The sequence below is a fragment of the Juglans regia genome, chromosome 4 (assembly GCF_001411555.2).
Source record: "Juglans regia cultivar Chandler chromosome 4, Walnut 2.0, whole genome shotgun sequence".
Lineage (NCBI taxonomy): Eukaryota > Viridiplantae > Streptophyta > Magnoliopsida > Fagales > Juglandaceae > Juglans > Juglans regia.
In genome coordinates this window covers 31,225,470-31,240,301 of record NC_049904.1, presented here as the reverse complement: position 1 = coordinate 31,240,301, position 14,832 = coordinate 31,225,470, and the positions used below count along the sequence as shown (strand labels likewise).

The 14,832-nt window shown below is 31.4% G+C and overlaps 1 protein-coding gene across 1 annotated transcript; it reads right to left on the bottom strand.

Annotated features, from left to right (window-relative positions):
* Positions 1-3,320: 3,320 nt before the first annotated feature.
* Positions 3,321-5,440, bottom strand: LOC108982066 (two-component response regulator ARR8-like). The gene is made up of 5 exons (XM_018953342.2): positions 4,967-5,440; positions 4,753-4,856; positions 4,551-4,628; positions 4,053-4,123; positions 3,321-3,962 (listed from the first exon to the last, which is right to left on the bottom strand). Exons 1-5 carry the CDS (start codon positions 5,067-5,069, stop codon positions 3,653-3,655), a joined length of 666 nt encoding a protein of 221 aa, XP_018808887.1. The 5' UTR covers positions 5,070-5,440; the 3' UTR covers positions 3,321-3,652.
* Positions 5,441-14,832: the final 9,392 nt, after the last annotated feature.

Below are 14,832 nucleotides of genomic sequence, written 5' to 3'. Positions count from 1 at the left end.
AGATGCTACTTTCTTGTGCAATTTCCATCCTTAACTTCTTCTTTTCCATTTCTGTTTCATTCCAAATCTTGTCATCTCATGCAAGTCAGGGATTTCGGAAAGCAGGAACTCCCAAGCGTTTTGGCACTTCTCTGCAATGGTTGAAGGAAGATTGTTTTTTTCCAGCTATACTTGCCTTAAAGTGGATAGCAGAAGGCTGCTGAAGTAGCTCGAAATCAAAGGTTGTAATAAACAGGGCAGGAAACGAAGTTATCATTCTGTAGATGATGGGGTACAATAAATGTTGGGTTTGTAACCTGTTGTATTATTGTGGCGGCCTGATTATTCGACTCATCAATTATTCGTTATGGTTTTTTAATGGATTTTCAATGAGAGGCTTGTGCTATGGAGTATAGGCGTGAGCCGATTGGTCCAGGGGCATTGCCCAGGAAAAAAAAATTTATACTATTTTTTACTCAAGAAGCACTAAGACAGAAATTTTGCTTGACTTTCAGTTCAAAGATCAGACAGAAAGTTCACTTGACTTTGTGTTCGAGCAAAAATTAGACAGAGAGTTTGTTCGATGCACTTTCAACATTCCGTTCGAGCAAATATCGCAAAAAAGTAAAAATTAGACATGTAATCCTATAAAAATACTTATTTTGTATAGTATGGCGTTTTGAACAGTAAACAATCACCTCAAAATATGTCTTCTAATTCTTCAATATAATAAAATTATCTATAATTTTATAAACATAAACGCGTTATCAAATTACATAAATTTATATTATGTGATTGGTTATTTGATTATTTTTTATTTATTTTTACTTTATTGATTCAAAAAGAAGTACACGAACTTTAACACACCAACCAATGCCTCAAAAGGAGTTTTAAATTTGATTGCTCCAGTTCTAAAATGCAATGTACAAATACTTTTCATTGGGCTGCTGTTAGACCTGTCAGATGATTTTGCACTTTGCGTGATTATTTTTAATTAATTATTTTTAATATTCACTTAAAAAAATATATAATTTATATAACATCGTATCATATGTGTAAAATAAATATTTTTAATAATAATTTTTATCTATATATATTCTTTTTTTCGCACGAGTTGGCATTTAGCTTTGTGAAAATAGATAGTAATTGCATTGAACTGAAAACATCAAAGCAACAACTTTTAAAAGATTTAGGAAAATTCTATATAATATATTATAATTTTATTTTCATCTTATTAAATAAAAATAATATATTTATTATCATTAAATGATCATTTATTTTATACTTCTTCATCATCTAATAATGATAAATATATCACATATTAATTAGTATGATTAAAATAAGATAAAAGTGTGGTGTATGGCTTGGTTTACCCACTCCAACCATTTTTATTGTCTACTGAAGGCGAACACACCCATATCAAGTTCAGAAAAGTTTCCACATTCAACCGTGAAAAATGCGGCAACTATCCAACCTTGACGTTCTCCTCTTCCGCAAGAGTCGACGAAGTTTTCAGGATCTGTTCCCAGGAAGGGTGATTGAGGGTAACTCCCCAGTATGTCTGACATTACTACTAACGTATAAACTATGAATACGCATAGATGCAAACATGTTGCAAGACTAAACAAGACACCGGTTAGCAACTTTAGAGCTCGTTTGTTTTTAGAGATGAGATGAGATGAGATGAAATAAGTTGAGATTAAAGTTAAAAAGTTGAATAAAATATTGTTAGAATATATTTTTTAATATTATTGTTATTTTAGAATTTGAAAAAGTTGAATTGTTTATTTTATTTTGTGTGGGGATTTAAGAAAATTGTAATAATGAGGTGAGATGAGATGAGATGAGATGTTTTTGAAAAACAAACAAGGAGACCATTGTTCTTTTGTTTTGGATTAATTGTTTTGAGTATGTGTGTTTAATGTTTTTATTTTCTTCGCATAGGTACCTGATGACTTTATTAGTCAACTGCCTGAGATCCGTCTGATTCATTGACTAAAGTCTAGAAAAAGTAGAGAGAGAGAGAGAGAGATCAAGGCAGAACTCCAGAAAAAGTGTCCACATTCAGAATGGGTTCAGCCATGAAGTGAAAGAAGCAACAGATCGATGATTTTTTTTAAGTGTTTGGGCTGGAGTTTCATATTCATGAGACTAGGCCCAACGATTGCTTCGATTATTTTTCAAGATTAAAATACAAAATTGGATTCTCTTTTTCAGATTGCTGTGTATTTTTCAATGTCAATTGATTCCTAAACCATTAGGAATTCGACATGTGTTACTTTTTTTTTTTTTTTTCCCGACGTGTGTTAATTGATAAACCATGGGTGGATCACACGTACAAAATATTAAGTAACAAAAAAATAAAAATGAAAAAAATAAAATCTTTTGGAAATTCAAAGAAAATCTCAGAAATACGTAAAAATAAAAATAAATATGTCAAATGAGCTTGTGGAGGGGGGTTGTTAGATATACGAAAAATTCTATTTATAAGTCTCTCACATAATCTTTTTTGTTATTTTTTTAATTTTTTTTTCTTATTAAATATATATTATATGAATGATGAGTAAAAGAATTTAATTATTTTTAAAAAAATAAAATTAAATTAAAAATTAAAAGAAATTATGGTGTGTGAGGCTTATAAATAACAAAGCTCTAAATATATACAATAGGAATGATGCTACTTATCATCCCACACTACATACTTTACATATTTTAAAATTATTTTTTATTTTATTTTATTCTTATCAAATTAATTGAGTTGTTCTATATATCATCCATACATCACAAACTTGTTATATGAAAAATAAATAAATAATTAAAATAAATAAAGTGTGTTGTGATGAGAAGTAGAATTATTCATACAATAGGACTATATTACCCTCTCAACTAATTTTATATACTAACTTAGGCCTCGTTTGTTTTGGAAAAACTTTTCATCTCATCTCATCTAATCATTACAACTTTTCTAACTTCCAATACAAAATAAAATAAACAATTCAACTTTTTCAAATCTCAAAATAAAAATAATATTAAAAAATATACTCTAACAATATTTTATTCAACTTTTTAACTTTAATCTCATCTTATCTCATCTTATTTCCGAAAACAAACGAGGCCGTAAGCTCCGTTCATATCCTAGAATTTTGGGAGAAGTAATGGAATTCTTGATCCAAAATAGTATGAGCAAAATCGTGCCCTCGTCAATTGCGAGGTAGAGAGAGCTTCATGGGGGCAAAATGTTCCCAAATTTCACATCAATTGACAGCTTGTCTCTCTGTTATCTGAAATACATGAGACACAGAGAGAGAGAGAGAGAGAGAGAGAGAGAGAGAGAGAGAGAGAGCAATAATGCAGTATAAAGATGTATTCCCCATCAATGGAAGCTAGATTGGACTCGAATTGCAATGCCTTCGTTCGTGTTATACCCAGCAAAATAAATCAAATCTATCGCTCAACTTTCTCCAATAATCTCACAATTTGAGATACCAAGTTTTTTTTTTTTAATCAAATTACCTTCTTTTTTTTCCTTTTTTTTGTTATAATTAGCGAAACAAAATTGAACAAAATATTTCTATTGGGCCTGTATTGACCAGCGTAAATTTTAGATTTGAAAAAAAAAAAAAAACTACATTTGTTGAGTGAAGGAGAAAATCTATTTCCATGATTTTTGTCATCAGACCACAGTGGTGAGGCCGTTGTTGTATCTGGGTCTTGTTCTGTCAGGAGAAAGCCCTTCTTCCAAGGCTTTTCTCTTGTTGCCATTGGAATGTTGTTGTTGGAGATGGTGGTGTTGTTGCTGCTGCTGTTCTTCTTTTTCTTCTCGTGATTGAAACTCTGGTTTTCCTAATTCTTCTTCTTTGTTTTCTTGTTTATCTTCTTGTTGATCCTTCAGCTTAGTTTTCATTATATGGGGCCTAAGCCGATTAACATCTGATGGTCGAACTGGTTTCAAGAAAAATTCTTCAGCGCCTTCCTCCAGGCATCTGTTGCCAATTGTACACATTAGTGGTTTTGCCAATAAGAAAACAAATTTCCAAGGAATAAATAAAATAAAATTAAAACAAAATATTTACCTGCTGATCCTTGAAGGCACATTCTCGGATGACATAATCACCACTGGTATGTTTCTCAGGGATGAAGACTCCTGCAAAATCAGAGAAAATCCCATAAATTTCTTAGGTCAGTTTGTACTTATGGGAAAGTATGCACAGGGACATTGTCAATTTGTCATGGAGATTGGATGTTTCTAAAACAGATGACATGAGAAAGACCCATGATAAAGCAAACAAATCTTTGGGAATATCATGAACCTGATTTGTTTGGGTGAAAAGTAGGTGGGAAAATATGCCAAAGAGATTTTTATTTGGGCAAGTGCTGACACGAGGACCCAGATGGCAAATCTTCAAAAGCATATCAATTTGGAATGCAGAATTTCAATTTGGAAAAAGCTGGACAATGACTAGTGTCTCATGACAGAAAAAAAAAATCATCTCAAGGGGAAAGATCGAGATAAGCGAGCGAATATTGGATGGATGAGAAAGAAGACAAGGCAATAGAAACCAAAAGCCTACCTTGATTTTCCTGAGCAAATCATAGCCTGTCATGCCAGGCATACAGTAGTCTGTAATGATAAGATTCACTTCCACTTCCTGAAATAACGCAAGAAACCAAAGAAATTCAGAAACCCAGGAGCCCAGCAAGCAAGGGAAAAATAACAGGAAAAGTATACAATCTCAGACACTAAGAGAGGACTAAAAAATGAATGAATCGCACCTGATGAGTGTTCGGGGAAACCGATGGTATATCTGAGTTGCTTTGGTCATCTTCATGCACACCCAGAAATTCTAGAGCCTTTGTACCAGAATCAACTGTAGTAACTGCCATTAAAGGGAAACGAAAAATTAGCGGTTTAGCAATCGAAAGCAAACAATGAAAGCAAAACTGGAACCAAAAAAACAATAACCCACGATTGCAACCAAGAAAGTACCTTGATATGATGAGGTCTTGAGGAGCCTCTCAATCAGCTTTCTATCTATGAGGCTGTCATCAACAGCCAAAACATGAAACTGCGACTCCGTAGAGATGCCCATTGCACCAAATAAAGACCAAAAGATCAAAAGCCAAAATCACAGAAGCAGAAAGGGAGAGAATATTGCAGAAGATGATGTTAAGAAGCTGGTAAGTCTTGATTTGTGAAAGCTATAAGAGGAGGAGTATAAATGAAGAAGAGTTTTGCGTTGAAATAAGACCCAATAAAATCCACGTCCAACGATTCAAGATCCGACCAGATTTCATCCCAAATCTTCCAAAATTTCCCAAGTTGATTTTGAATTACAAGGTAGAATAAGCCACCTAGAAAACAAATAATGAAAGAATAAAATAAACCCGTAAACAATCCTTGTGAATATTTTTAAGTTGACGGGTGGTGGGCTTCATTTATACCGAGCGAGCGAGAGAGAGAGAGAGAGAGAGAGAGAGAGAGAAGTAGAAAAGAAGGAAAAAAAAGAGTTTTTGGACAAAAGCAAAAGGGGAAAGGATTGGGGGAGGTGAGACTTGAGAGGGATGTGGGTAAGAGCAGAGGAAGGGGACCCAGGAAAATCCCCCACAAGAGATACAGGTGAGGTCAGCAATCAGCTGAGGTGCCCCCTTTTCTTTTCTTTTTTAATCTTTTAATCTTTTATCTCTGTTTGGGGGCGTGAAAGAAATCATGTGGCGCTTACCTTATGGTCCATATCTGGAGCAGGTGTGGAGGGGAAGGGAGACTGCTGGTGCTGGTAAACTATTACCCAAGGGAAGGCCAATTTCTTTCGATTCTCTTTTTAAGATTTGCTTCCCATGCATGCCCATCCATCCATCCATTGATCCATCCATCTTCTTCTTTCTTTAATGTAACCATTCTCCCATTCATCCATACCATAGCATACATTCATGCATCTGAACTACCCAAACCAGCTCCAGCCTCCCTCCCATTGATCCATTAATCCCATACCATGACCAAACCCAGAATTTGTCCGTTCAAATCCAACATGATATCATAATTTCCTTCTATTCCAGTACTTCCTTCAATTGTGCTTTAATAAGGGCAAAAACTCTTTACTTGGTCCTGACCATCACGCCACAATTACACTTGGAAACACCTGTCATGAGAAACTTGCATGATCACACATACCTACGATAGGAGGAGCTAGCCGAGAATAAGATTAGGATTTTCCATGTCTGATCTCCCCAAGCTCCTCCAAAACCTCTAATTTGCAGGAGTAATTGGGTGGAAATTGCGTCTTTGCAATTAAGACGATAAATGAATTAGTCTGTTCGATAGACTGCTTAGTACTTGTATGGTTAAACTTAAATCGAACTCAACTCGTAAAAAAAATATCGTCCGTGAAAGCAGATACTCACTCGATTAGTAAATGATACATACCCAACAAAACTAGACTCGACTACTCGTCAAGACTCGCTCGTTTATGCCCAAGTCGACTTGATAGCTCTACTCAATTAAAACTCATTCATATATTAGTATAAATATATATACACCTATGTATTAGCTAATAATATAAACATAACATTTATATAATTAAATATATAATATGTAACATAATTACTTATACATATATATATGAATATACTTCATAGTTATATTTTATAATTTATATAATAATTAGTCGATAAGATTTAATAATTTCATATACTAGTATATGAGAACTATATATAAAATAGATATATGTTATCATATTATGTGTATGTATTAATAATTTATGATTTATGTAGACATATAATATATTGTTATTATGGATAAATATCAACTAGTTAGGTATTAATTATTTATAAATTTTGAAAATCTTATAATTCAACAGATATTCTACTTGTTAGTTGTACAAATTTAATATTTAATATTTTTTATTTATTTAATTTATTAATTATTAAATCTTATTAACAAAAAATACATAAACAACTCAACTCGAGTTAGAATTTGAGCTCGAGTTTAAATTAAAAATTTAACTTATCGAATCGAGTTCGAACAAAGATTAAATAAAAAATCTTGAGTTCAAAGTCGAATATTTTTAATCGAGTGGAGCACGACAAGCCTAAGACCTACTTGGATTAGAGCCTTATTTACAATCTTCTCATATCTAAATATTTTCCTTCTACTGAATAATAATATCATAATTATTCCCTATTTTGAATATATATAGGAGAGACTATATGGCCACTGTGGTTGATGATGACAGACTGGTAAAAACTTCAATTTAAAGCAAACTTCTCCTAGATTTGAATTATTACGATTTGACTTGTCATGCTAGAAAAAAACTATATATTTTTCTGATTTTTCTACTGCATGATGATATGAAAGAAAATTCTTGAATAATCTATCCTCATCAACTTTGCTGATCCATGTTTCACCAGTACTGCTTGAAAGTTTTCTCCATCAACTTTTGACACATGATTGTCGCAGCTCGTTACGTACACATTGCCATCGACCTTCCTACTCTTTTACCAATTAATCAATAACCATACATGCATGAAAGCTACATAAAATAAAGTGGGACATAATTTTGGAAATATCCTCAACTTGACTAGCTGTTCAAAGTTTTCAAACTCAAGATCGATCGACAAAGTTAAAAGATCTTGATCTGAATTGATTCTCGTTGTCTTTAATGCTGTGAAGTTTCTATAAAAAGTCCATCAAAGAGGTTAATGAAGAATCCCTAGAGTGAAAACTAGGTCGAAACAGCTGAGATATTTGACCTACCTCATGTACAAGTAGTAGAATTCCAGACCAGTGCTTATAATTTCCTGCATGCATGCGTCTACCATTTCAAATATCATTTTGATCTGATCTTCATGATAATCCTATATAGCTATGAGATCTTTTACCCTTCTTTCTACTAATGGATAAAGGATGGACTTTTAGACCCAGAAATGAAGAAGATGCAGCACATGCAAGGGGTGGATAAAGGTGAATAAGCAGATATTAGTGGGCCAATCTTCATTTTTCCCCCCTCTTTTTTCTTGATTGGTTGGCCATGACCCAATCAATTCAAACTTCAAGAACCTTTTAATTGGCCACAAATCTAAAATCCCAAGTTCATAAATGTATATATATATATATATATGTATATATTGAATGATAAAAGAGAAAAGGAAGAGGGCCAGTTGCTAGGAGTGCATCACCAGAATGTGTATTGTTGTACCATTATTACATGAAAACTGGTCCCGTTGTTTTTTTATTTCATAGCAAAGATTCCCTGACACACTTTAATACATTGTACAACCTGTCACACATAATTCATACTTGCTAGATTATAGAAGCTTATTTTGTGGGGGCCATATATATAAACCCACTATTATATATATATATATATATATTGATAGCTGTGATATATGGATGATGCCCTGCTGCTCACCTCCATCAACTTCCTTGTGTTTGGGAATGATATTATTATTTTCACATCAAATCTTTGGCTGTACAGCCCTGTCTATGACCATATTATTAATTTCATGTTTTATCGACTAATCACATGGTGGCCAGTTAATTTTTACGAAATGACTATTTACAGTTAAAATAAATCTGTTTTGATCACAAATAATCTTTTCATCGCAATTAAATAACCATAAAAATCCGTTTTCTTGTAATGATATATAGGACTTTATTATACCTATGATGTTTTATGTAATAAAACTTCTTATTTAACAAATAAATGCAGTGTTCCTCGAGATAATATCAAAGTCGAGATCTCTTGAATTTTAACTTGAGATAGAATCCTAAGTTGTATAATTGCAAATCGTGAAATGCTAATTATATATAGGTCAAGACAAAAACATATTTCAGTGAATGTGACACATCAAACAGATGCTGGCCCAAGAGAGTAAATAGTAGTTAAAGGATATAGGAGGCATAGAGCATAGGCAATTGTTCCAACAAGAGTAGCATAGCAGCCTGCAATACTTAGATTTTTCAACAGTGTCTGTCCACTGTATAGGAACCTTACATGTTCCCCCTTCTCAACTTCCATCATCACTTGAGCCTACCATTGTCTCTATAGCATTTGGCTTCTGATCTTGGACCCATCCCTGCATATTTCATTCCCGGGATCCTGTCTTTTTATTATAATATTTATAATTCCAAGATATGTAAAAGTGGGGTTTTATAAGCTAAACTTCAGTAATTTGCTAGTGATCTAATCATCTCAAAATTATATATGCCCATAAGACTAATTTTAGAGCGAGCGAGCGAGCTGTCGTTGAGATCGATCGATCATCATCCCATTCTCATGCATACATGCACAAAGTAACAACATAGCAAACAAGAGGTACCCCTCTCTATCTTGCCTAGCTTGCCCCTTAATGATCTCTGAAGGCTACATTTTTACTATTTTTTTATTATTCTTGAATACATAATATTATATATATCCGATCGACCGAGCAATATTTCTGAGGCTCCAATGGCAAGTCAGTAGAGAAAAAACAAACTAGGAGTATTGAAAGCGTAGGTGGATGGATGGATCATGGATGCAATAGTGGGTTTGATATAATGAAAGATGAACAAGATTATGCAAAAGTTGCATGATCGATGTAACTTTGGTCACCACATGCACATGGCTTGTCACATTTATATTTTTGACATGTAGAAATACACTAATATTTGATGATTAGCATTGGCTTTTTAGCATGCATATATGGTAATGGTCCCTCTCCTGATCCCCTCCCTGTCTTGGGGCTTTTTACCAATTCATGGTCCCCCTCTTCTTCTTTCTCATTTTTTTTTTCTTTTTGAGAAAAAAAAACCCTAGATTTGATTTTAGGTACAACATTATCTTCTAAAGTGGGCACTCACCATGATCATGTATAATTATTATTATTATTTAGGGCATTATCTTCTATAGTTATTTATAATATCAAATCTTTCCCTTTTTTTATTCATATCAACTTTAAATTAAAAATATATATATATACTACATATAATCACTTTTGCTTATTCTTTATACACTCCACTGATGTGATTGACCAAATGAATTATTTTATATTAAAAAAATTACACAACCAGTTACATTAATGAAATGCATAAAAAAATACACAAAAATAACTACACATAAATTATTTTGCAAGAAAAAAAAAAAAAACTATTTTTTTCCTTTTTTTTTAACTTTACGCTTCAAAGTTCATACCACGAACATTCTACGTTTCGATTAACGATTTGACCCAAAAATTTACCCACATTATTCCTGACCAACAAAAGAATTAAATATTCCAATAAATCGATATGTTTAGTATTTGACTTTTAATTAAATATAGTATTATTAAGTCGAAATCAAGAAGATGATGACAAAACTGACGTGCTCAGGAATATTTAACATGTGACTAGATATGGTGGGCCTATTAATTATGGAGTGATCAAGCAAATAATGCCAATAAGATGTTCAAGTTTAACCGAATTGATCCTATTTATTGAAAATAAACTCTTAAATATACTCATCAAACAAAGAGTAATACATATTTGTCTGCCTTGATCATTAGCTTTTTTTATAATGATTTTAGAAGATAACTCGTGCTTGTTATATCATTATTAATATATATATATATATATATATATAAAATCTTTTTTCAAATCGGTGTCATGTAGAACATATCTAGTAATAGAATATCAAATCAATCAAATCTTACTATTTAAGTTATGCAAATGATATGTTCTATACACAGATTTGATAATAGAAAAGCTCTTAATATCACAATGCAGAAGAAATATATCACGAACAACACAATTAATCCATAAATATGTTTTACATAAAAAATATAGACTCAATAGTTGGAATCTTGAATATAACTACATTTAAATTATAAAAAAAAAAAGGTTAGGCCTGATAATGAATGTTTAATGAGTAGGTGCAACCAATTATATCATCGTATTTAAATGAGGAATGAGTCAGCTAATTTGCTTGATGCAATGAACCCATCACCGAGGTTATAGTCTTATATATATATATATATATAGATAAGATATGGCTCTACTTTCAGATACGCTTTTGGAATCTACATGTATAATTTAGAAGATTAGGTCAAGTTTTAATATATAAAAATCTCTACTCAGCAGCTTTATACCGCATACATGTTGAGAGAAAAATAAAATTAAAAAAATTCTTTTACTCAACATGTGTATGATGTAAGGCTGTTGAGTAGAATAATTCTTAATATATATATATATAATGCTACTAAGTTGTCCCATCTTTTTTTTTTTTCATTTTGAGTTCTCATTTATTTAATTTATTTATATTTTTTTTATTTACGGATTAAGAAAGTGACTATTAATATATTATAATCTTTTTATTTTTTAAAAATACTTAAAAATAATAATAATAATTAAAAAGTAAAATTTTACCTAAAAGTACGCTGCTGATCGCTGCATCCTAGCAGCACTATTACATATATACATACATATATATATATATATATATATATATATATATTAGCAAAGAGGAAAAATCAACAATAAAATATATGCATTATCATGGGAAAATCAAGTTTTAGTATAGGATTAAGCTTTCCCATATTGCTGGCTAGGTCTAGTTGGGAACCACGTTATTCATGATTACAGACAGATTTGTTGGGATTTGGATGAACCAATTGATCGCAAATCATAATTTCTTACAAATCTCAGAATTAATTAATATATATAGCTCCGTCCTATCATCGATCGACCTAAAAACAATCATCATGATCAGTAGGTCAACCCTCCATTAAATTATATTTATTAAACAATTTCTTATATTAAATAATGAGTAGAAGATATTTAATTTAGTTGACTTGCTAAGCTAATTTAATTATTCTTTTATATTGTGAGCTACGAAAATTTCAAACTGAATTCTTGTGTATACATAAATTTAAAAATTCATTGAGTATTCTAAAAAAATATTTATACGTTGAGTGTGACCAATTTGTTTAATCTTTAAATATGCACAATTATACCTTGACTCACGCAAAATATATTCTCAAGAGTCAAATATATTTATTTGAATATGAACTTTGTAACCATTACATTTCAAAATTAAAATATATGAACTTTATATAAATAAAAAAAGAGGGAAAAATACAAAAATAAGAATGGTAGGATTGAAGAAGAAATATTATTATGATTAGGGGTGCCACCCCCTGCCCCATGGCGTATGGGTGGGGATGGATTTTTCCACCTTGGAACCCGCCCCTAGTGTGTGGGGGCGGGGTACAGTCTGGGTACCGGGTTGCCGGGATGGACACCCCATTCGTCCACTCCTTCCCAAATGGGCCATGAAACAGCTAAATTGAAATGGGCAAATGGCCCAGATCGAACCATTTTGGGCCCATGAATTAATAAAAAAATAAAAAAATGAATTTATAATAATATACAAATTAAGAAACAAATGAAGTACTACGTAATAAATTAATAATAATAATTAAGCTATTATAATAATATAAATTAAGAGAAAATAATTACAAAATTACAAACTGAACATTATATCAACATTACAAATAAGTGAATCACTGAATACAACTAAGTGAGCTACTTGACATTTGGGGCAGGTGACCAAGGGTGGAAAGACATGAAATTAGTGTTGCTTGTTGTGAGATCATAAAATCTAAAATATTAATAATTTAATAGGAAAATAAAAATTGAATTATAAACAAGAAACAAAAATTAAAATTACAAATATATATTAGAAATGAAAAAATTACAAATTAAAATCTGACTAACAAAGATAAGATGAGGATCAAGATCAGAATAGATCATTTGAATTTTGGTCCTTGGGCTTGGGATTAGGATTGAGGCTTGAGCTGCGCATATGACAGTAAGATTATAAAAAGTAAAAAAAATACAAGAAAAAAATTAGATACTAAAAATTATATAAATACAAAAAATAATTAAGGAACAATACAAATTGTACAAATTTATAATAATGGCAAATAGTGGGTCCAATACTACGAAATCATACTGTAGTGAAAGTAGACGTCGTCTCATGCATTGCTACAACAAATAAATTTGAAATTAATACTAATGAAATGAATATAAATAAATCAAAATAATAAAAGGAAATCAACGATTCTCAGATCCAGGCTGATCACCACCATCTTTCTCTTCGATTTCCTTAAAGTCAATAACATCCAAAACATGAATTTTTGTTCCGTTGATCTAATTCTGCGTGCAAATCAATGACTCTATAGTAGTAGCAGACAACAAACTCCATAATATATCCAACATGCACCCTCTGGTAGGTAATTATGGGTGATTTAAGGGGGAGAAAATTGAAATGGTCCCTTCCAGTACTTGAAGGAAAGATGGGTAATCCTGTTCAGTTCAAAAAGCAAGGAATGGATAATCTTCACACGTTTGGAGTTTTTCAAGATCATCATGATTCTTGCCGTGTATCGTGGGTCGGGCCCTGGCCTTCTCTTTTCTTCCAACAAAATAACAAAAAATAAAATAAAAAAAAAACTAAAAAGTTCTTTGACTCCTGTGGGATTCACCTCTTCGTTTATTTGAATAGCTCGCAATAATAAATAGTTTTATAAAAATTTGTAAAAAATCTTGTCTTTAAGCATCTCTCTCCCAAACTAAAATAATAGACATTATGCTTACCCTAATCTGTATAGACTTGACCTGTAACCGTTTAATATAACTTTTTTATTGAAAACTTTTATTTGGCGGTGAGTCTCGTGCATATCTGAAATTTATATTAAAAAATCATCTTTTAAATAGTAGATCTTTTATTTATTTATTTATTTTAAATAGAGTGCTAGATATTGCACACTTTAAGAGTGAATTTAGAAAATCTCTTCTTAAATAATTTGTACATTTTTTGGATGTATAAGTTCTATGAACTTATTTAAAAAATAAAAAATAAAAAATTTAAGACTATTTGAATAGTGAGATAAGATAAAATAATTTTAGATAAAAGTTGAAAGTTGAATAAAATATTATTATAATATTATTTTTTAATATTATTATTATTTTGAGATTTGAACAAGTTGAATTGTTTATTATATTTTGTATAAAAATTTGAGAAAATTATAATAATAAGATAAGATAAGATGAGATGGAATTATTTCTGTATTTAAACGGGCCTAAGACTCACATAAGAAAAAAAAAAAAAACCCTCACATTTTAAATATCAACCATTCAACCTCACCTTTTTTTTTTGGTTTAAATACAACTGTTGTAATAAAATAATATTATTTTAAATTTAATTTTAATTTTAATTTTAATTTGATGAATTTAAATTGAATAAAAAATATTATTATATTTAAAATAAATTGTGTAAATAGTATAACCCTATCACTACACGTCTCCAAAACCCATTATTGCTTTGGAATCACTGGTATGGACTTGTTCGAGATACTCTTACGTGTTGTGTTTTTACAAACACTATGAAACATTAATTGAAAAAAAATAAAAAAAAAGGTGGTTAAAGTTGGAGAGAGTGCATATAACGGCTTCCAATGTGTTTATTTAGGGGAAAAAAACTATTAGAGCCTAAACTAAAAATAAGCAAAGCCCAAAGACCGGCCATCAGAGGAAAGGTTGTGTGAAGAATAAAATAGAAATTCAATAATTGGGCTCAATGTAGCTAAAAAAGCCCAATATATGATCAAGTGGGAGGGCGAAACACAAAATACTTGCCCCTGCCAGTGCCTGCCGTTGCCAGAGAATTCCCCGTCCAGAGAATGCATGGCAGCTTTCTCTTTATCTTTTTTGACCAAAAAGTTCTATATAATGTTGTCCTTTGCACCAGATCGAACATGGTGATTTTCTTCATCATGTGATTGGTCGAATTCATGCATGGTACGTACGGGTTTGACCGACCACCTAAGCCAATTAACAGCAAT

What these genes read in the sequence shown, in the direction of transcription:
- LOC108982066 (XM_018953342.2), bottom strand. Translation starts at nt 5,069, where the DNA reads ATGGGCATCTCTACGGAGTCGCAGTTTCATGTTTTGGCTGTTGATGAC. An exon ending in ATTTGCTCAGGAAAATCAAG is followed by an intron (nt 4,124 to 4,550) that starts GTAGGCTTTTGG and finishes CTGATTTTGCAG; the next exon opens with GAGTCTTCATCCCTGAGAAA. An exon ending in GTGCCTTCAAGGATCAGCAG is followed by an intron (nt 3,963 to 4,052) that starts GTAAATATTTTG and finishes AATTGGCAACAG; the next exon opens with ATGCCTGGAGGAAGGCGCTG.